This window comes from Odocoileus virginianus, chromosome 8 (assembly GCF_023699985.2).
Source record: "Odocoileus virginianus isolate 20LAN1187 ecotype Illinois chromosome 8, Ovbor_1.2, whole genome shotgun sequence".
Classification (NCBI taxonomy): Eukaryota; Metazoa; Chordata; class Mammalia; order Artiodactyla; family Cervidae; genus Odocoileus; species Odocoileus virginianus.
In genome coordinates, this window is record NC_069681.1 from 52,981,401 (window position 1) to 53,005,087 (window position 23,687).

The 23,687-nt window shown below is 38.3% G+C and overlaps 1 protein-coding gene across 1 annotated transcript in view; it reads right to left on the reverse strand.

The window, feature by feature from the left end:
• Nucleotides 1-23,687, reverse strand: part of NDFIP2 (Nedd4 family interacting protein 2) — a 71,810-nt gene that overhangs the window by 32,342 nt on the left and 15,781 nt on the right. Inside the window, exon 2 of the mRNA XM_020881010.2 lies at nt 4,102-4,267. Coding sequence (XP_020736669.2) covers nt 4,102-4,267 — 166 coding nt within the window. The remainder of the gene's footprint in view (nt 1-4,101; nt 4,268-23,687) is intronic.

The window sequence follows — 23,687 nt, forward strand, 5'->3', positions numbered from 1 at the left end:
TAATACAATTTAACAAGTTACAGAATGCCACTGAGGATGATCACTGCTATCTGTAGTCCTACGTTATAAGTTGTATAACATATAAATTATTACTACGTCATATTCTTGGAGTCCTGTATTTATTGAGAAAAGACTGATAAATATCATCCAGAGACTGATGCACAAAACAAGAGCACCAAGGAGACTCTGAAAATGTGTGCAACACAAATGAGGTAAGAAAGTCACCATATGTGAACACGCTCTGTGTGCCCACTTGCTGTGCTCAGAGAATTTATCTGCCCATAATCTCACAGTCAAAAAAAGAAAATAGCAGGAATAATAGTTAAAAAAAGAAAAAAAACAACATTGAAATAGCACTAGCCACCTCCTATACCACTTCTAAATACATTAACCTCAGCAACTCTGAGGTTCAGAAAACTTAGGTGATTTGCCCAGGGTCACATAATCAAGAAGTGGCAGAACCCAGGAATTTCCGGACCCCAAAGACTCTGTTCCGCTAATATATGACATTAATTTTTCTACATGGGTCAATTCTAGCAACTCCTAAGCAAACTCAGTATTTCTCTTTGTTAAAAGATTGATGCTTTTTAACTCTTTTTCACTCTTATCCCTTCTCGCATTTTCCCTGCATCTACCTAGCTCTTTAGGTTTTCTTTTTTTGGAAGAGTTCTCCCTCCCCAATTTTTAAGTTATTTTTGAAATATGATCTCCAGAAGTACATTACAATAAAATATTTTTTTTAAAGCTTCAACATTTATTGCCAACTTTCGTATAAGTAAAATCATACACATAGGTCAATCAGTCGACTAAGATGTGCTGGAATTACTGACATAAATAACACGTAGATTCTAAAAGTAGTACATACCACAGTGTTTTACACTACTTCTGTGATTTCCTCTATTATAATGACAGCATTTTCACACTTTCTACATTGTTCATAACTTACCTATCTTTATCAGACTTTCTTGCATTTTCAACATGAAAACAAACTACACTCCAGCAAAAATTTTCCTATTGCATTTTAATGTCTATAGGTTTCAAAAATAAGTATTTATAATGATATCAGTAAGAGCTAAGGGTCTGGAGTTAGGCAATTTTTAACTTAATAACAAGCGGTGAACAGCAGTGTAATACTTAATGTTATCCAACAAAAGGCACAAGAGTCACAAATTCTTAGAAAAGACTTATTATTAGGATGTAAAAACACCGCACACAGTCAAGTAAATAGATTTCTTTATTTCTGAAGATTAAAGTAGAAGCAGAATTTCAGTAGAAACAATGATTATGAAGTTTAAGGCAATAACATTAAAATTATGAACTTTTAAAACTGAAACAACGGTGGCTTCCCTGGTGGCCTAGTGGTTAGGAATCCACTTTGCTATAAAAAAAAAGAAAAAAAAGGAATCCACTTTGCTCTGCAGAGGACACAAGCTCAATCCCTGGTCCAGAAAGACCCGACATGCCTCGGGCCAACTAAGCCTGGGTACCACAACTCCTGAAGCCCCAGCACCCTAGGGCCTGATCTCTGCAACGAGAGGGGACATGACGACAAGGAGCCCACACCCCGCACTGAAGAGTGGCCCCTGCTCACTGCAACTAGAGAAAACCCCCATGCAGCAACGAAGATTCGGCACAGTCAAAAATAAGGTAAATAGATATTTATTTAAAAACCTGGAACACTGGCATATATTATCCAAGGTAATGAGATCCTTTACCTTAAAACTAGATATGTAACACTGTAAAGCAATTATTCTCCAATTAAAAAAAAATATGAAGTTTTTAAAAAGTTTTAACACCCAAGATAGAAAAAATACCTATGCCAGTAACAGGTAAAAGTTGGGAAGCATCATCTTTAATTTTCACTTGTCAATTTTACTTCTTTTTCTTCTCCCCTTTAAGGCAGAGGTTGGTTCTCAACCACAGAATGTGAAGTCTGGAGAGTTCCAATCCTAGCCCTCCTTCTTGGATGTTGTGTAACCTGAAGCACATCACTTAAGTCCTATGAGGTTCTCCTTTCTTATCTATGAAGCTGACCCAGCAACACTATTACTTGCTATTATGGGATAAAATAGAACAGTATTCAAGAGGACTCTGTAAAAAGTGAAGCATAATATACAAATGTCACCTTTTATAACTGATGTTACTCAGATCTATAAAAACAGTCATAAAGTAACCTACTGAAGAACATAACCTCCACAGAAAACAGGCACTGTCCACACCTAAAATATAACATTGACCAAAAAGCTAAAGAAAAATAGTATAATAGCTTTCATTAAGCAGAGACCCAAAATTCTAGGATTACTCAGTCCTTACTCTCAATTAGTCAGGCATGGCCTTTAAGTACAGGTGAAAAAATTTAAAAGACCAGGAATCACAAAGGAGATGGTGAAAATAACTGAAAATCTAAACTAGGCTTCACTGGTTTCACAGTTGAAATTCACCTAACCTTTAAAAATACCATGTTACATTATCAAAACTACTATACATCATAGAAAACTGAGAAGCTTCTCAATTCATTTTATGTTGTTTTCATAGAATTTTGCTTTCAACCTTGCTTTCCAAAAGTTTGCTTTTTCCAAACCAAAAAGACAGTACATAAAGTTACAGATCACCTGAAAAAAGCTGCAAAAACACTAAAATATTAATGGATTCAAATCCAGGAAAGACTGGAACATGGTGACAAAAAGTCCAAGAATATAGGGATGGATTAGCTTCAAGAAGAAATATGCTAGTAAAATAATTCATGACAACAAAAACTGAAGGAGAAAAACCACATGATTTTATAATAAGACCAAAAAGCTGACTCCCTGGTTTCTGGCCTGCTGGAGCCACTTACTGAAATTGGGAAGAATGTCAAAGCAGCAGGCCTGGTGGCAGAGGAAGAGGCTATACGCAGCTGTGGCGGTTTTAAACCACAGTCTACTCTTTGAAACACTTCCCCTGAAGAGGTGGAGACTAATTCTTCAATAATCCTAAGAGAGACTAAACTGACTCACTTATAACAACCTGCACTGTGACTTTTGAAGCAATGTGACCAGTTCCATCTGGCATTCTCTCAGAACGCTTGTTCTTAGAAGCCAGCCTGCATTCAGAGAGGAGCCCAGGCCGCAAGAGGAGGCCACCAATAGCTGTTCCGGCCAACAGCCTCAGCTGAGGCCCCAGTTGAAGCCTGCCTCAGCCAGTAAATGTGTGAATACGGAAGCCTGCAACTGCCTCCATCAGACAACAAGCACAGGAGACCCTCATCATGGAGCCAAGTTCACCCTCCAAATTCTAAGAATTGATAATAATGCTTGTTATCATTATGGAGAACTTCATCATGGAGGGAGAACTTCATCATGGAGCCAAGTTCACCCTCCAAATTCTGAGAATTGATGATAATGATTGTTATCTTACTCCATCAGGTTTGAGGTAGTCTGTTAAACAAACAGTAGCCACCACAAAGGGACATTTAGCAAAGGGACTTTCACTCTCAGCATCGTCCATCACAGAATGATTAACTTAACATTACTGGAAAAATATAAATTGTGGCAGAGAAACAGATGAGGGTATTCTTGAGAACGACCTGAAAGGATGAGATGAACAGTAGCAAGCGGGAATCACTGCCTTGTATTCAAGAAATATTACCATGTGCAGGGGGGAGCACTATGTACACTCTTCACGTCCATTCCCATATGCTCACACATTCCCACTCACATTCATCATGAATAATACCTGGTTTTATGACTATACAAGTAAACACACACAGGTATGGGTATGTTTATACATGCACATCTGCGGGCATTATATGTGTGCGTGAATCTATAGGTAAGTATATTTCTTCCAAAAGTTACATAGGTTAGTCCACTGGAAATGGATTCTAGCAAGCGTAAGAAAGCTTGACAAGCTACATTTTTAAATTAATTTCTAAAACAGTGAGATACATAAGGCACAGAGCAGATTATTTTATAAACTATCTTTAGAAAAATTTGTTTTAAAAAATCATAAAACTAGAGAAGCCCATTAACAGACTTGATAATTATACAAAACCATACTGGTAAAAAAAAAAAAATTGAGTTCTTAAAAACATTACTAGTAGTTCCATACTAAGAGCAACAATACCTGAAGTTGTAGGTACTTCCACGGTAATACTACTGTAAGGGGGAGGAGAAGAGTCAGTCTCATGTCCAGATGCTGAAGGAGCGGCCTGCACGGTGTGTGGTGTTGGGTTTGAAGTAGATGGCTGCTCTACACCAGATGATTCTGAATTATCCTCTTCATTGTGAAGCTGAGATAACAAAGGAAAATGAAAATATTAATGTGAATCACATTTTTTTTAAAGATTATTTCAGGCAAAGAATCATTTTCCCTTTTTTTTTTTAAGCTAAAAACAAGCTAAAATAGCATTTAAAAAGTTGAATAAAATTTTTGAGGGACATAATCAGTCATTAAGTTTAGAATTTTTATAATTTATAATAAGAATAAAGTTCAAATTTTTAGGAATTTATAGAGAAAAGAGGTAATGATAACAGATTCAAGTTCACTCAATCCTGCAATACATATTGTCTACCACGTATTAATCACTGTGTACAGCAAAGAAAAGTAAAACTAATACAACCACAACACCATATCTATTATATTAGTATCTTATGTAAAATGAATTAATGAAATAGAGTTAACAATTTATAACCATTCTAATAATGTGGAATACTCCGAGGTTTTCCTAAGTACCAAAAGCAAAATTACTTATAAAGCAAAATAAGTCACTGTGCATATAAAACTCTGAAAAATGTTCATTACAACCAATTTATTGAAAGTTCAATAAACATTAGATAATATACTGAGATCTTTATGGTTTAACTCATTTAATCCTCACAACAAACAAGACACTGTTAAGACTATTATCCCCATTTCACAGGCTAAAAGAAAAAAGGAAAAAAAAAAAAACAACAAACCAAAACAACCCTGGACATGTGGAGACTTAGAATAATTTGCCAAACATTACAATAAGTAGGAAGGCCAAGCCATGAATCAAATCCAAGCAATGCGGCTGCACACCTCCTACTTTTTAGTAAAAAAAAAAAAAAAGCTTGCCAAGAGAACAAGCCTGCACGCTGTGACATAATGCATTTTTCACTTTAGAACATGAAAATTACCCCCCCCACTCTCCGTAAGCTTCACTAAGCTTACTCTCCCTGCACCTTAGCGACTCCACATGTGAATCCTAAATGAGACCAAAACCCTCACAGGACCGTAAAGTGATAATTGAAAACATCTACATAATGCCAAACACACAAGAGGCATTTAACAAACACTAGTTCTACCCTTCTTCTATTTAATATACTTTATTTTATAAACTCAAAAACAGAGATTATGCAGTGCTTCAGTCTAATAAGTAGTCACCAGAGAATTTTTTTAAATACGTGAAGTAAAACAGGAGGTCAATTTACTTCACTGTTGTTTGGATGTGTCTTGGGGTAAGAGATTACACTAGCAAAACACTTTTGTAAGTTCATAAATGTATTATAATTTTTAACAAAGCAAATCAACATAAAATCATCTCAAGAAGACAACTTTTTTCTTAACACTGTGGAAAAACGTTGCTTGTCATTCCAGCAAACAGTGAAGTCTGCCCACCATCAAGCTACCAACCAACACCGCCAACCACATTCACTGTACCCTGAGAGGAACTCAGGATAGTGAAAGAGAGGATATAGGCCCTAGGTAGCTAAAAAGCACATGTGAAGAATAATTTCAATAAGCCCAGACTTAAACATCTTCTGCACAAAGGGCTTCCCAGATGGCACAGTGGTAAAGAATCCACCTGCCAATGCAGGAGACACAGGAGGGACTGGTTCGATCCCTGGGTCAGGAAGACCCCCTGGAGGAAGAAACAGCAACCCACTCCAGTATTCCTGCCTGGAAAATCCCATGGACAGAAGAGCCTGGCAGGTTACACGTGCAATCATAAAGAGTCAGCCACAAATGAGCAACCAAACACATGTGCACACATAGAAAAGGACTAAAATCATTAACTTCAGACATCTGTTTGTGTGATTAACAGGATTCTTCTCATGTTCTACTACTGCCCTGGCCCTCCCCCAGAAAAAAACTCCTACGAATCCTGGCTTCTCCCTAACCTCTTAGGAACAGTTCCCCCAACCTACCTGAGAGGTTGTCTCCTGGGGTACAGTCCTCAGTAAGGTCCCCAAATAAAACGTAACTTGAAATTTTTAGGTTACATGTTTTTCTTCAGTCAACAGCCTCAAAATTTATGTAACAAAATTCACTCACAGAAAGTGAGTTCAAATAAGCACAAAGTCAACTCTGTATGAGCTTTTACATTTATTTACTCGCAGGGCTTTTCTAAGTAGGCACTAAATGAGCAACCTGTTGACTAGCAACACTCTGCTCTAGGGTCATAAAGCATATTATGTTTCCCATTACAAGGCACTCAGGAGAGCTCCCAATGCTTTCGGTCACCTTTGACCACATTTTCAAAGCAAAACTGTCAGATGAACAAGTCAAGTCAAACAAAGTACAGATATATACTTAGAAATAGCCTATATTTAGTAATTTAGCCTATATGAGTATATTTAGTACTTGTACAGATTAGTATTACTAAACAAATAATAGTGAAGTTCCAAAAAAAAAAAAAAAAGGAAAACCATTATTCCATATCTACTATTAATACTGCAAATGGAGATGAACTGTACTAAAAAGAAAACCCTACATGACAAACAGCTCTGCCCTAATTCCTCTCAGGAAATACCCCTAACACATCGAATATGCAAATATGCTCCCCAGAATGACCAACTCTCTTCTTCAACCTATCAAAACATATTCACATAACTACAATAAAAACAGTTACTACAGACACTTTTACATATGATCTCAGAAATAAAAGTTTTGGAACTTATACAAGATACCAATTAATTTCAACCGCCCTACTAACACCTTCAGTTTCATTCTTACAAAATTATAGCATACAGTGAACAGTTGCTCTGTGTCAACAATAAAACCCAGTAATTCAGTCAACAGTCTCTCCCCACTGTGGCACAGAACTTCCAACTTACTTTAACTGTAACACTGTAATTTTTTATGTATCTTTGGTGTCTCCACAGATTAACCTACAATGTGATAAAACAAACTTATTTTTAAGGCAGGACAAGAAAAATTTTAGCATAAACATTTTTCTGCTGCTTTGAGTCACCATCCCTTCCCTTTTAGGGTGCACTGTGCACTCACTATTGACTAGACTAGATCTCCTTAGAAGATACAGGAATGCCTGCTCACCCCCCAAAAAGCAATCTCCATCTGGTGCCAGCAAGGTAACTCCTCAGGAGATAATACTGCCTTCTCAGGCCTATGAGGAGTCACACTGACCCCACTACTTACCTTGTTGGACTATGCAAAGTGTCAATATGTTGTTTGGTCACTAAGTCATGTCCGACTCTCTCAAGATCCCATGGACTGTAGCCTGCCAGGCTCCTCTGTCCATGTGATCTTCAGACAAGAATGCCAGAGTGGGTTGCCATTTCCTCCTCCTCCAGGGGATCTTCCCAACCCGGTTACTTTGATATATAACTTTTTGTCTCAAAAACTTACATATTTTTGCTTTTACTTCTAACATCAATCTGAAAGACTGTCTCCTGAGTTACAGTTCTCAGACTGGCTCAAAGAAGAATCTCCACTTCTTTCTCAGATGGACTACTGTTTAATTTTTTCAACACCTGCCTGCCTTTCCTCTAAATTCACACAAGGGTTAAAATTAAGTAATATGTTTATCAAATTACACAATGTCATTTGTAGAAAATTTTCCCTAATCATGCTGTTATGCTGTTAAATGATTCTATTTTACATTCTGTATCAACTTCCTAAACAGCAGAAAAAGAGGGGAAGAGTGGGATGGGACCCACATATATACAGTAATGACCAGGCTCTGTGTCACATCCATACATCACCTCAAAAGTTATCCTCCTAGCTTGTCCTATTTATTAGGCTCCTGGGGGGGGGTGGGGGGGTGGGAATATATATGTGTATATATATATATATATATGGGCAATATATATGTGTATATATATATATATGGGCAATATATATATATATATATATATATATGGGCAATAACACATGAAAATTAAAGTATCTTTAACCCAGTGACCAAGGTGATGAAAAGCTGTACAGGAAAACACAATTTTTTAGTCTGAAGGATATATCTGTAGCTAGTTATTATACATGTATATTAAGTATTTTTAATGATGAGAAAAAGCATTATGATTAGCTAGCTGGAGGTCTAGCCTTCCTGTGTATAAACTACTGTTTCTTTAATTGGAATTGGCATGTCTCCTACACATATTCCTTCATTCTATCTTAAGGTGATAAAACATTAAGGTAATAACTGGAAAACCAGATTTTGAGAAGCTAGAGATCTCAGTGAACATCTCCTAAACATACTAAGGTAACCATTATAGATGTCCTATAAAATGTTGTTTAGTGAACTCTACCCAGTACCCCAGGGCCTGGTGGGTTAGTTAGCAGCCTGGTCTTTTCTTTTTTTTCCTCTCATTTCTTTTCTCTGGTCTGTTTCAATTTGGCCACAGAAACTGAATTACAGGGAAGAACTATAAGAGTGCAGGGCAGGGGGGCTGGGGGTTCTCTTTTTGTGTGTGTTTTTTTTTAATTTCTATAAAAAGCTAATACAATTTGTATACTACCACATACTGACTACATTTAGTACCAGAGGGCAAAAGCTGGAAAGAAGAGTTAGTAAGTGCAAGGAGACAAACTTTAGCTCAATTTAAAAATTTTTTAAATTTTTTATTTAGTACCTTTTAATTTTTACAGTACTTGCTTGTCTGTGAGGCAACAAATCCTTTTCAGGCAGATTTTGGATGACTATCTGGCAAGACTGTTGTATAACTAGGATGAACATACAGCTGTTTTCCCCAGGACACTTTATTTCTGTTGCACCAGGGACCCACTCATTTTAGACTTTTCTTCACCTCTTTCATTCTCAAAAAAATAGCACCGTCAGTCAACCAACATCTAATGGGATTCTTGTCCTTCATACAAAAGTAGGAGATGACAAGGGTTTCTTCTAACCCTAAGGGGAACAGGACTCCGGGGGAAAAAAAACTCCAGTAATCTCTGTCAGTCAATGTTGCCTTATCCAACACCTGCCTGAGAGGAGCAAACAGATAAGGTTACAATAAAATCAATCTGTAGCTGTAGAGTCAAGCTACGAGTTTAGTCACCCAAAAAGAAAGTAAGCTGCCTTATCTATACTCCGAGGGGTAAGGTAATAGCCGGTGCTAAGAAATTTCTGCAAACAGCCTAAGTGTTAAAACAAATAGCTCAAAAGACAGTCGCAAAAAACACTGCTGCTTAGCAAATGGAACTAGATTTTTGTACCAATAAAAGTGAATTTCAGCAGTCTTCCTCATGCACACATGTATCATTAAACAAATTAACAGAATCTTCTTAATTTTAGGTCTATTTCTCCACCAAATTTTTTCCACTAAACTTTTGCAGTGTCTGGATACCTTTCCGTTAATGAGAGAGAACCTACAATAAAGCAGTGATCAGGAAATGATGCAAATGACTAGAAAAGAGTGCATGAGCAACAAGTAAATATTAATGGAAAAATATGCCTAATTTTTAGCTTCTTCTTTTGAAAGTACAGAAGTTTGGTTGCAGTTTTATATTTCATAATATAATACAGGTGTATTTCTGCTGGTCAAAACCTTTCTTGCTCGTACGAGAGAATACCATTATTTCACGGTGCTCTACAAAGAACACCACAGGTTTCAGAGGCTCCATGACTTGAAGGAGTCTTTAAAACAAACATTTAAAGCCAAGGAGCAATAGATATTTTATCAAGACACAATTGTCTTTTAAATAAAAAGGGCTTTTATTTGCAAACTGTCTGCTCATGATATGTCAACTGAAAGAAAGGTGTAAAAAATTATATATAGTGTAACTGAATTTTTTAAATAATAAGAAAGAAACACAACATCGCAAGTCAACTGTATGTCAACAAAATATTTTTAAAAGCTATTTCCTACAAACTTCCCCTCCCCCTAAAGAAGAGAAAAGGATTATCCGTGTAACATATAGAGGCAATCAAGATTTCTGGAAAGATACAGAAGCAACTACAAACAGCTGCAGGCAGGAAAGAGATATCATCCTCTACTATTTGACTTTTTCACCCTAAACATAAATTAATTTGAATTTTAAAATTTTTAGTAAGTAAAACCAAAGTGCAAAAATCCTCTAATTTCTGGTTTGGCATGTCTCCGAAGCAACAACATTAAGGTAAACACGATATCCTAGGATAAAAAAGCTTTTTCCACATAAAATATCATCATAATATTCTTATAGTTCCCCTTTGGGTTTATGTATGTACAATCTTCTGTTGAAAATGACACAATCTGAAACTGTAACCACAGCAAATATATATTTGAAGAACAAATGAGCAACTGTATCTGTTTTTTGAAAAGAAAAAAGAGAGGCATAATGAACGGCAACAGAGTGGCTAAAGAATACAAGACTAATTTTATATTGTCACACTGGACAGTTCTGGGCTGCTGACCTGAATATCCACTCATGAAATCCACTTCTTAAAACAAAATTGAGCATAATCACATACTACAAAGGGGTTCTACATTAGTCACTTACTTGTGTCCAACTCTGTGACCCTACAGACCACAGCCTGCCAGGCTCCTCTGTCCACTGGATTTTTTTCCAGGCAAGAATACTGGACTAGATTGCCATTTTCCTCCTCCAGGGGATCTTCCCAACCCAGGGATTGAACCGGCATCTCCTGCGTCTCCTGAATTGCAGGGAGATTCTTGATCTGCTGAGCCATCAGGGAAGGCCTAAAGGGGCTCTGCTACTCCTGCTGCTGCTGCTGCTGCCGAGTCGCGTCAGTCGTGTCCGACTCTGTGCGACCCCACAGACGGCAGCCCACCAGGCTCCCCGTCCCTGGGATTCTCCAGGCAAGAACACTGGAGCGGGTTGCCATTTCCTTCTCCAAAAGGGGCTCTAGGCTCTGTTAAATAACACACACTGCACTGCCTAGTTGACTTTTATACACAGTTCAGATCTTAGCTTAAAATCAAGTTCTCAAGAAAATCTTTCCTATCTCTCACAAGTAGATGAGGACTCTAACGCAATCTTCTAAGCCAGCTTTTTCACTCTCCTCTTTCACCTTCATCAAGAGGCTCTTTAGTCCTCTTCACTTTCTGCCACTAGGGTGATGTCATCTGTATATCTGAAGTTACTGATATTTCTCCCGGCAATCGTGATTCCAGCTTGTGATTAAAAAAACTAAGATCATGGGATCTGGTCCTATCATTTCATGGCAAATAGATGGGGAAAAACTGGAAACAGTGACAGACTTCATTTTCTTGGGCTCCAAAATCACTGTGGATGGTGACTGCAGCCATGAAATTAAGACACTTGCTTCTTGGAAGAAAAGCTATGAAAAAGCTAGACAGCATATTAAGAACAGAGACATCACTTTGTCGACAAAGGTTGGTATAGTCTAAGCTATGGTTTTTCCAGTAATCATGTATGGATGTGAGAGTTGGACCATAAAGAAGGCTGAGCACCAAAGAATTGATGCTTTCAAATTGTGGTGCTGGAGAAGACTCTTGAGAATCCCGACTGCAAGATCAAACCAGTCAATCTTACAGGAAATCAGTCCTGAATGTTCATTGGAAGGATTGATGCTGAAGCTCCAAAGCTTTGGCCTCCTTTTGGCCACGAGAAGAGCTGACTCATTGGAAAAGACCCTGATGCTGGGAAATATTGAAGGCAGGAGGAGAAGGGGACGACAGAGGATGAGATGGTTGGATGGCATCACCGACTCAATGGACATGAGTTTGAGCAAACTCTGGGAGATGGCGAAGGACAGGGAAGTCTGCATGCTGCGGTCCATGAGGTCACAGAGCTGGACATGACTTCCGACTGAACAACAGCAACACAATCTTAAAACACCCTGTTCTTCTCACAATAGAAAGTATTTGTGTAATCATTCATTTACAATCTGTTTTCCCAGATGAAGTAAGAGCTCTACAAAACTGGATGTTATGTCTGTCTGTTGAACACTATGAAAATAAGCTCCAAAGTATTTGGAATCAGCCTTGGTTAAAATGAAAACAAAATGCAATATAAATCACTCAGCACAGTAGTATAAAATGGAAAGACTGGAGAAATAACCTTGCTATAATCCAAGTACTCTGAAGTCTCTGAGAAAGGGAAGTAGCTCAGTCCTGTCCAACTCTCTGTAACCCCACAGATTGCAGCCTGCCAGGCTCCTCTTTCCATAGGATTTTCCAGGCAAGAATACTGGAGTGGGTTGTCATTTCCTTCTCCAGGGGATCCTCCTGACCCAGGGATTGAAACCAGGTCTCCCTCACTGCAGGCAGACTCTTTACCATCTGAGCCACCAGGGAAGCAGAGATCCAGGAACTGATCCTGAAGTCTCTAACAGCTAGTTATTGCATTAAGAAGTAAAAAGAGAAAGAGTTAAGAGTACATTTACATCCCAAAGACCTCCAAGGAAGAAAAAACCAAACAGATGGGATAAAGATCTTACATAAATTTCTATTTTTAAAAGAACTCAGGCTCCCATTAAATTCCTTTTTATATGCTAAAACTGCAACCTAAATACGCTAGATTCTAAGATTATTCTCTTTGAATACAAAATGCTCTATATACTACACTCATTAGTTGTGTTCATAATCCTTTAATTAATGGGTCTGTAGCCTGCCAGGCTCCTCAGTCCATTGAATTCTCCAGGCAAGAATACTGGAGAGGGCGGTCATTCCCTTCTCCAGGGAATCTTCCCCACCCAGGGACAGAGATCCCCGGCTTCCAGCATTGCAGGCAGATTCTTCACCACCTGAGCCACGAGGGAAGCTCAAAAGACAAGTACCTGACCTTACTCTTGAATATTTATGTCAGCAGAAAAATAGTCTTCTCAAAATTCCATTTGGCTTTCTCAGACCTTACCTAAGAAAACACGTATTTACAAATCTGCCCTACAATTATGCCTCTTTAGCAACAGATGGATATGGTCTTAACACAGATTACCAACAGATTATCATAGACCAAGGGGTAAAAGACAGAAAAGACAAAAAGAAAGGAGAAAAAATATGTGTACCAACCGGACTGGCAGCTTCTTATACTTTCTTACATCTAACGTTTCTTACATCTAAAGCTGTCTGTCTACACAGCACTGCTGCCTCTCAGTCTCCCCATAATCTCTCAATCTAGCTCACATTAACTCAGCATGAAAAGACCATAAATGTCTACATATTTCAGCACAGGAAGATGTTCAGTTTCAGTCCTGCCTGCCATGGTTTTGTACCAAAATATGTGTTACATAACATAAAATATGTTTAAGTTTACTTTAAAAAAAAAACACTTCATTTTTCAAATCTGGTCACTAACTTGCATTTTGTCTCTCTACAATGCAAGCAGCGTTTTGAGGTACACTTATTAATGACTATGCTGTGGTCTTAAGCAATTAGGTTACCTATGGCAGACATGGAACTGTCCCCCTAAAATCCCGTCCAGCCCCCTTTTCATTACAGAGTCATAATACCCTGGGTGAGGCTGAAGCCACTATCTTCCAAGACTACACCCTGGCACTCTACATCAGTCAGGGTACGGCAACTCCTTTTGGCACAGCAACTGTTTCCCAACCAACCTCGCCCTCCTCCTGGGCAGCGTGCCTGGGTCAAAGGTGGGCAATAAAATAAGCAAAGATTATCCACTTAGAGAACACAGAAAACTGCTGTGGAAATAATACAGAGCAATTTTAGGGTTTACGATTCTGTTAAGTGGTTTGAGGACCATAATTTAGAAACCCCAATGGAGAAAGTACTGCTACACATTTTTTATAAGCAGAAGAAATTTTTAATGATGATACTTAAAGTTATAAAACTATTCAAATTCTGAGTTCTCAAAAGAGCTCCATGCTTCGATTTTTACAAGCTAACATATCAGTATTTGTAAAGAAATAAATGTGGCCTGCCATTCCAGTTCTACAAGGATCAAGCCACTAGCTACTGCGGTGGCCCAAGGGCTGCGCATTCTGAGGGGGATTCAGGATGGTGAAAGATGAAGAACTTTCTGTGCTTTGGATGTATAGCCCTTAGAGAGTGAAGATACACATCTAAGGAAACATTTCAAATGACCTCAGATTCTTACATCTTCCCATCCACAGAAAAGTACTAAAACCACTCACTTCAGATGTCTGATTTTGTGATGAGTACTAGTAATCTTTTTATGCTTCACTATAGAGTTTTCCTGGCAAATAAAGCTCATATACATTCTGGCTCCTCCCTTACCCTCTCCTCTTAGAGGAGTTTCTCTAAGCTGAGGGGCTATCTCTCAGGCTACAGTCCTCAGTAAGGTCCCCGAACTCACAACATGTACATTGTGAATGTTTATTTCAGTCAACATATTCTATCCAGCATAAGCAATGATCAGTATAATGAAAATGGCAGCATGCAATGAAAGATTCCCTTCTGTTTACTTAATCAAATTAAATAAGAACAGTTCCATAGATTCTCCAAAAAGTTACTTATTTGCATGTGCCAAAGTAAGCCAGCAAACACAGTACTGGGTCAAGTACAAAAAGCCAAACTGGCTGAGGAGCATACTTCATAATAAGGAACTGAATCTCAGATATTAGTGTGTGTGTGTGTGTGTGTGTGTGTGTGTATGTTAGTCGCTCAGTCGTGTCTGACTCTCTGCAGCCCCATGGACTGTAGCCCACCAGGCTCCTCTGCCCATGGAATTCTCCAGGCAAGAGTACTGGAGTGGGCTGCCTGCCCTTCTCCAGGGTATCTTCCCACCCCAGGGATTGAACCCAGGTCTCCCACATTGCAGGCAGATTCTTTACAGCTTGAGCTACCCGGAAAGCCACATTAAAGTATAGCAATATTGAAGAGTCCTTGCAGCACTATTTCTTATTGACTTTTTATACTCCCTAACAACTGTGGAAAGAAACCTTTATCTAGAATTCAGCAGTTCTTTAAGTATTTCTTTCCTTGCCATTAAAGTCGAACAAAATTGTATTTCGTATTCTTAAAAAACAGGATAGTATGATCTCATTCTTATTACATTATTCCTGTCTATAAGCACAAATGCAATGATGTCCACCGAATGTCAACCTAAGATATTTTTGGCTGGTAAGATTTGGGTGCCTAAATTGCTTCTTTCTCTGTACTTATACTGCCTTTATTTTTAAAAATAGTTATATATCCCTTTTTATGAAAATAAAAAAATTATTATAAAAACATACTTTAGCCCAGTGAATGACTGGGAAAGTTTTAAGACTACATTTTAAGACTACATCCAAAGAAACTAATCAGAAACAAGATTTCTTCATAAAGCTATTCAACCTTAGTGTTACAATAATGTGTTATAATAATGGAAAACTGGAAACATCCTATTCATCCAAAATAGAATAAATACTGCTATCAACATAAAAGAATACAGCCATTTAAGATGGTGCTTCCAAAGGGGCTTCCCAGGTGGTACAGTGGTAGAGAACCCGCCTGCCAACGCAGGAGACACAAGAGACCCAGGTTCAATCTCTGGGTCGGGAAGATCCCCTGAAGGAGGAAATGGCAACCCACTCCACTATTCTTACCTGGAACATCTCATGAGGCTACAAAGAATCAGACAGGACTGAGAGGCCAAAGGATATTTGATGAAACAGTAAATGTTCATGATACAGTGTTAAAGAATTAACAAGACTGTGTGTGTGTATGTAAATCATATATTTTCATCTTATTTGAAGTAAGATGAAATGTTAGCAGTTTCAAAATGACTGTTAACAGATAAACGGGTAGCATGGGTGCTTGCAAACTATTCTCTTGGTTTTTCTTTTTAAACTTTTCTGTACTTTTTCTAAGTTCTCTAGAACAGAGATCAAAGAAAGTACGAAATTTTTTTGTTCTTAATGTAGGACAGAATGTGATAAGTTAAAAAGGTTTCCATCTATGCTTAAAGGAACAAGTTTCTACAGGTCAGAAAACTTGACATTTGTAAAACTTCTCAATAATACTAAAAAGAAAATCACCACAGACTTTGCATCCACTCAGTAACCTTTTATAACTATTACCTCATTACCGTACTTACAAGAAAAGAAAGTCAGGTACATAAACCCAGATATTACGATGTTTGTTATTTTCCATCAACCAGTTAACCATACTACACATAAAGTGTTATCAGCATGTATCCATTTGAATGTGATGATATTATAAAGAAACCCACTCTAGAGGTCAAAATGATTCATGAAGCTTTTTGTCTCTTTCCCACCTATAATGAGTATTCTTCAGGACACCCTCTGGCCTTAAATAGTTGTTAATCACATTATATATTTGTCTACATAATCTGTGTGTATGTATTAGTCGCTAAGCTGTGTCCAACTCTATACAACCCCATGTAGTCTACCGGGCTCCTCTGTCCATGGAATTCTCCAGGCAAGAATACTGGAGTGCGTTGCCATTCTCTTCTCCCGGGGATCTTTCCAACCCAGGGATGGAACCCGGGCCTCCCGCATCGCAGGCAGATCCTTCACCATCTGAGCCACCACAGTAATACTATCTGCCCCTCTGAGGTTCAATGAGGATGGCACTAGCCCTGTCAGCAACACCACACGCATGTTCCAGCTGCTTTATTCTATGGCCGAGCTGAAAAACAAAACAACTAAAACTCCACAAACTTTCCACCAACAGCTCTGAGAAAATGCTCATTAAGCACCCAGCATACCACCAGTAAACTGCTGTGGCAACAATGGTTGTGTCAGTCACTGCACTTCCACTGCAGCCCTACATATAAAGTGTAGACGGTGCTTCCCCCATCCAAACTGAACTGCAGAAATCAGATATGTTCACATCATCTAACTGCTGGATGGTAGGAAAGTGCAAAAATGACAGGGACTTGTCACAAGGACATAGGAACAGATGGTCAACTCTATGAGATCATCTGAGTCTCAAAATGATGGTAATGTGAGAGTATAATCAACCAAGTTAAAATCCATGAATTCGTACTAAGTGAGATGAATAAATAAACTGGAGGCTATAGATGTTCTTCCTTACAGAATTCTACAGAATAAATGCAGAAGAACGACAGAATTCAGAAATCACCATTTGACAACCATCACTGTATATCTTTCAGATAATAACCAGGGAGTTCTAAAATCAATGCATCAAAGTATAATTAAAGGTCCTTTGTAGGGTATACTACAAAATACCTCATATGAATCTTTCCAAAACACTAATCTAATCCATAACAAAGAAGATTAAAGAATTGTTCCACATTAAGGGAGACAAAAAGACACAATAACTAAGAACAACATCTGATCGAGGACTAAGATCCTAATCTAAAACTAAGTTGCTGGTTCTTTTTCGCAATAAAAGACATTGATAGGGAAGCTGGTAAAATATATTTATAGATTACAGTACTGCATTCATGTCACTGATTTTGACAACTGCACATTGGCTTGTAAAAGAATTTCTTTTTTTTTTTTTTAGAAAATATACACTGAAATACTTAAGAGTAAACAGATAACATATCTGCCATTCACGTTCAAGTGTTTCAGAAAAATATAGCATGTGGGTATAGATACACATATATACAAACAAAATATCACAAGGCATATGTAATAAAATATCAACATTTGAGGAAATTGTATGAATGGTATACAGGAACCCTTTGTACTAATTTCCCATACTTATAAGTCTAAAATTATATTGAAATAAAGTTAAAAATCAAAATGCAATAGGACAAGAAAACAGAAAAAATACACTGCATAAACAGATGAATTTAAAACTCTACAATTCCAGCTTCTAATTTCCACTCTATCACAAGAAACCTATATGACCTATATGACCTATATGACCTATATGACCTTAAAAACCTGAACAATGTATAAACTGGTCACTTTTCAAAATGATTTCTCCACATTTCATCAAAACCCTATTTTCCCTGAATGGCATTACAATACAACTCTCAAAAGCCTCTCAAACAAGAATGTTAATCCTCACCCTACTCCCCCTTATCTGGAAACAAGAAGACAAAGAAAATGTTCTTGGACATAGCCAATACAAGATCAAGCGTCTTATTAGCCTCCAACTAATAAAAATAAATGGAAAAAAAAGATCAAGCGTCTTTCCTGAAGTTCACACTTCCACACAGTCCTCCGGACTTCTTTTTCGAATCTTGTTCTTATATAATTCCACAGGGAGTTAAATATACAAGCCAGCACCCTACACCTCCAATACCATCTCCTCTACCTTAATTCCTACTACAACATAAGATGTATGCATGTGTAAGTTAGTCACTCAGTCATGTCCAATTCTTTTCGACCCCATGGACTGTAGCCCACCAAAATCCTCTGTCCATGGAATTCTCCAAGCAAGAATACTGGAGGGCTGTCATTCCCTTCTCTAGGGGATCTTCATGACCCAGGGGTTGAATCCAGGTCTCCTGCATTGCAGGCAGATTCCTTCCTGTCTGAGCCACCAGCTAAACCAACTTAACTATTGAGCTATGAAACAGGAAGTAATAATATTCAAAGTTGAGTGGTCTAGTAACACCATCAGTTCTCCACTTCCCTGACCTACTGATTATCTAAAATGCTTCTACTAGAAAATACTAGATTTCTACATCTTAATTACTGGTCACAACCTCCTGACCTTTACCTTTTTTACTCCCTTACTTTCATTAAGTCTCTTCCTTGGGCCCTCCATTCACCGTCACCTGGTTTCACCCTCTATCCTACGTAGCAGCCTGGACTATAAAGTGAAAAACTTGAATGACACTCACCCTCAGTTTCCTAGCTCCCATATCCTGTGCCACATCTATCCCACTGAGACTCAATTTGAGGTGAGTCTGTCTACCATCTCCTGGTAGAAGGAGGGAAGCAAATCCCATAACTGTATAGACGGGTGCTGTAAAAATTTAGTTTCCAATTCCAGCAAGGCCGTCAGAACTAGTCATCACCAAGGCAAGTGTTTCAGTTCCGTCACTCCTCTAGCCCCCACTTCCAACCATGGAACTCTCAGTCAAAATCTTTGCTTCCTACTTCACAAATGAAAACAGGATTTCAAGCAAAAACTCCTTCAATTTCTCTCCCCTGCAGCTTTAAATTTAGCATATGGCTTCCGTTTATATTCTTTACTCCTAAATGCCAGATAACAACACAGAAAAGATCCTGCCTCCCAAAAGATTGGTTTTTTTTTTTTTTAACATTATGTCTCTTCTTTCTTTTCTCCACTAACTTCTTTCTCTCTGCCCACATGTATATTCTATTCACACCACATTTAGAAAAAAAATCCTGTTCCCAGCTAAAATTTAAATTTCTATTTCATGCTTTTTGAGCTACTTCCATCTTATACTTCTTTTCCTTTAGTGACAAACATCCTATAAGAAAAACAAAAATTCAGTGCACTTCTCTTACTTCCTCCTGAATCCATTACCATCTGGCTTTCACTCAAACAGTTCTTGCTAAGAACAATGACCTTCTTCCTAATTGTTAGGTCGAAAAACCTACTCATCCTATCAAAAATCTTGAATACAATTGTCCCTGGATAACCCGGTATTCCAGGATCCTCACTCCCACAGTGCAGATACTCAAATCCTATATAAAATGGCATAATAAGAGTCCAGCCTCCATATCTGCAGATTTCAGAATCAAAGAACACAGAGGGGATACTATATACATTCAACATGGTTGAGTGTAGTTCTAACTGGTTCTTCTTTAGCTTCCAGAGAAGTATTTCCTCTGGTTTTCCTCCTATCTTTGACTATTCACTACTTCTTTTATAAGGGTCCTTATTTTCTTCTGCCACCTTTAGAGTCTTAGCAAAAATTGAATCCAGAGCCATGAATACTGCCTATTACACACTGAGGAAGATAGCCTGATATGAAAAAAAATCTAAATTTAAGATATAGCTCTACCACCTCCTGTATAATCCTGACTGGGTTTTTTAGCCTTGTCTTCTTTCTATGATTCATTCATTTTCATTCAGTTATTAGTCACTCAACCAATAGTTACTAAATGCCTACTACAGTACGTCTGAGATACTAAACTGGATGCAGGAAATATGTGCAAATCCCAACCCATCAGTCCCTAGAACTTCTAACAACTAGGAGTTCTGACACAAGGGCATAATTCGACATGACCAGAACAGCCACAGGGGGCATTAAAATAAAAAGTCTGCATATTCTACCACAGGTAAATTAGAGAGTCAAGATCAGCAAAGACCACGCCTGAAATGCCAAACTTCTTTTTTTTTTTTTTTCATTTATTTTTTATTAGTTGGAGGCTAATTATTTTACAATATTGTAGTGGGTTTTGTCATACATTGACATGAATCAGCCATGGAGTTACATGTGTTCCCCATCCCGATCCCCGCCTCCCACCTCCCTTTCCACCCGATTCCTCTGGGTCTTCCCAGTGCACCAGCCCCGAGCACTTGACTCATGCATCCAACCTGGGCTGGTGATCTGTTTCACCCTAGATAATATACATGCTGTTCTCTCGAAACATCCCACCCTCACCTTCTCCCACAGAGTCCAAAAGTCTGTTCTGTACATCTGTGTCTCTTTTTCTGTTTTGCATATAGGGTTATCGTTACCATCTTTCTAAATTCCATATATATATGTGCTAGTATGCTGTAATGTTCTTTATCTTTCTGGCTCCAGTTTCATCCATCTCATTAGAACTGATTCAAATGAATTCTTTTTAATGGCTGAGTAATATTCCATGGTGTATATGTACCACAGCTTCCTTATCCATTCGTCTGCTGATGGGCATCTAGGTTGCTTCCATGTCCTGGCTATTATAAACAGTGCTGCGATGAACACTGGGGTGCACGTGTCTCCTTCAGATCTGGTTTCCTTGGTATGTACGCCCAGAAGTGGGATTGCTGGGTCATATGGCAGTTCTGTTTTCGGTTTTTTAAGAAATCTCCACACTGTTCTCCATAGCGGCTGTACTAGTTTGCATTCCCACCAACAGTGTAAGAGGGTTCCCTTTTCTCCACACCCTCTCCAGCATTTATTGCTTGTAGACTTTTGGATAGCAGCCATCCTGACTGGCGTGTAATGGTACCTCATTGTGGTTTTGATAAAAAGTCTGCATATTCTACCACAGGTAAATTAGAGAGTCAAGATCAGCAAGGACCATGCCTGAAATACCAACCTTCTTAAGAGCAAGTTTCATTCTTTCCTCAGCTGAAACAGAGAAGCTTAGAGCAGAACTCTCAGGCAAAACTAAGTACAGTAATATCAATTACCTAGACATGCTGCTGCTGCTGAGTCATCCAGGAAGCAGAGCAAACACCAAGATGCCACTGCCAGAGAGAGCTAAAAGGACTCATCCATCAAAGCGCTACATGCCAAAGCAAACCCTCAAAAGTCGGCTGATAAATATGAATACGTGATCTGAATAACTTCATTCTATCAAAAGCCAAACACACACACACACTCTCTCTCAAAAAGCTGGTGATTATGTGCCCCTGAACTAATTCACCTTATATAATTCCTTATTTGTGTAAATGATACTTATTCTCATATTACAATGATTATTATAATGCTACAATTCTAAGGTATTTATCAATTAAAAAAAGAAGAAACATTTTCAACAAGATTTTCCACAACACTGACATTTTCTAGTAAAAATTTACACACACACATGAATTCATTACTGCAAAGATGCACAAGACCAAAATACGTTATAAATTGTGCCTTTGAAAAAACCAGAGTGAAAATCCTATCCCAAGAGGCACTGGATAGGCGATTCCTTATGGCACACAAATTCTGTCAGGAAAGCCATTTCAGTACACACACAAAAAACAAACTTACCACATAGTTTTGGAGGGGAAAACCTCTGGTAAACTAAAATTTTAACTTTACCTTTTGAAAGACTAGATTTTGGTTTAAAGAGAAACCTTAGTTAGCATAAGGAAAACATTGATAAAGATGGGCCTAAAATATTTCATTACATACTACAGTAATTTTGCTTTAAATTAATAAGTCAATAAAAAGTATAGGACAATATCATGTACCAAAAAGCGAACTGAGACAAAATACTGGGACGAACAGTTTTGAGACTGTCCTCAACCGCCTACACTGGGCTAAGGATATGAAACATACCGGTTAAGTACAAAGGCTTCGGAATCAACTTTTTTAAGACTCAAACCTAGGCTCCAGCACTTACCAACTCTGTGACCTACTTGGGCATTTTTATCATCTACAAAATGGGAATCTATTTTTCTTACAGAGCTTTCATAAGGATTACAAAAATTAACACCTGTAAACCCTTAAAATAATGCCTGGCATAGTAAATGTCCAATAAATGTGACTTTAAAAAAAAAAAACAGAACAAAACAAAGGCACTTTGCTTACAGCATCTACTCTACTTCCTACAACAACCCTCTGAGATGAGTAACTGGAACAAACTTTAAACAACTGAATGGACACACCTAGTTGGGGCAAAGACAAGATTCAGACTCAGGTTTTACTGTCTCTAATTCAGATTTTCTATTGCAAAATGCCTCAAATAAAAACTCACAGGCAGTAGTCTACTCTGGCACAGGATTACCCTCATGAGTACTGATTCTAGTTCAGGTACACATGCACACTCCACCACCACACACACACATCTTTGAATCCAACCATCTACTTCTCTTTAATGCCACTAATTATCCAATCACCTAATCCAAGCTACCAGTACTGCCTACCTATACCACTGCCATAGCTTCCGAACTAAATGGCAGAGCCTGACACTTGGGAGGCCCCACCAATGAGAAGGCTGGCTCACCAAGAAATGACACAACCCTGGAGGAACAAGTCCAGAACACACAAACACAGCTTACAGAATATAAATAAGCAAAGAAAGAACACCCAAATTTAAAGAAAACCTCCAACATGAAAGAAAAACAAACAAAAATAATAGGAGGAAAGTTAATGCAGGGAGTAGAAAAACAAAATCTCCCAAGTCTATAGTTGCCTCAAGTTTCAGCATGGTAGGCCCCCTACAGTACAGCCCTCCCACAGACAGCCACTACAAACTTGAAGTATAAAAAACAACTATCTGAACATTCTGAAATTTAAGGAAAATAGGGATTTGGAGGGAAATTAAACCTTGGAGAAGCAATCTGCACAAAGGAGAGTGTGCCCTTTCTGTTCATTTTGCAGCCTTGCTGTGAGGCAGAACCGTCGTTGTGGAGAGGCACCTTAGCTGGGCCACTAAACCCCTAACAGAACCCTTGCTATTTCCACCAGAGGAAGCAAGGAACAAACAGAGCCCAGGCAGGCCAGGAAGTGAGGGGAAAGCACTTCCCTTTGAACCATGCACATGCAGGACTGAACTAAAACAGAGGAATGAGGGCCTAAGGAATTAAGCTTAGATTTGAACCACCACACACAGAATGGGAGACAGTACTTACAATCTGAAGCTGAACTGACTGCTTCTAGAACAAAATACGCACATTTTCCAGAGGACCATAGCAAAACACTCAGAAGATCCAGGATAAAACCCAAAATTACTAGAAATACAAAATATCAAGGAGTATAAATCACTCCCCAGGGAAAAGGCAATCAAGAGATGCCAATCCCAGATGATTCAGATTATAGTTACTATGTGCATGCGCACTAAGTCACTTCAGCTGTGT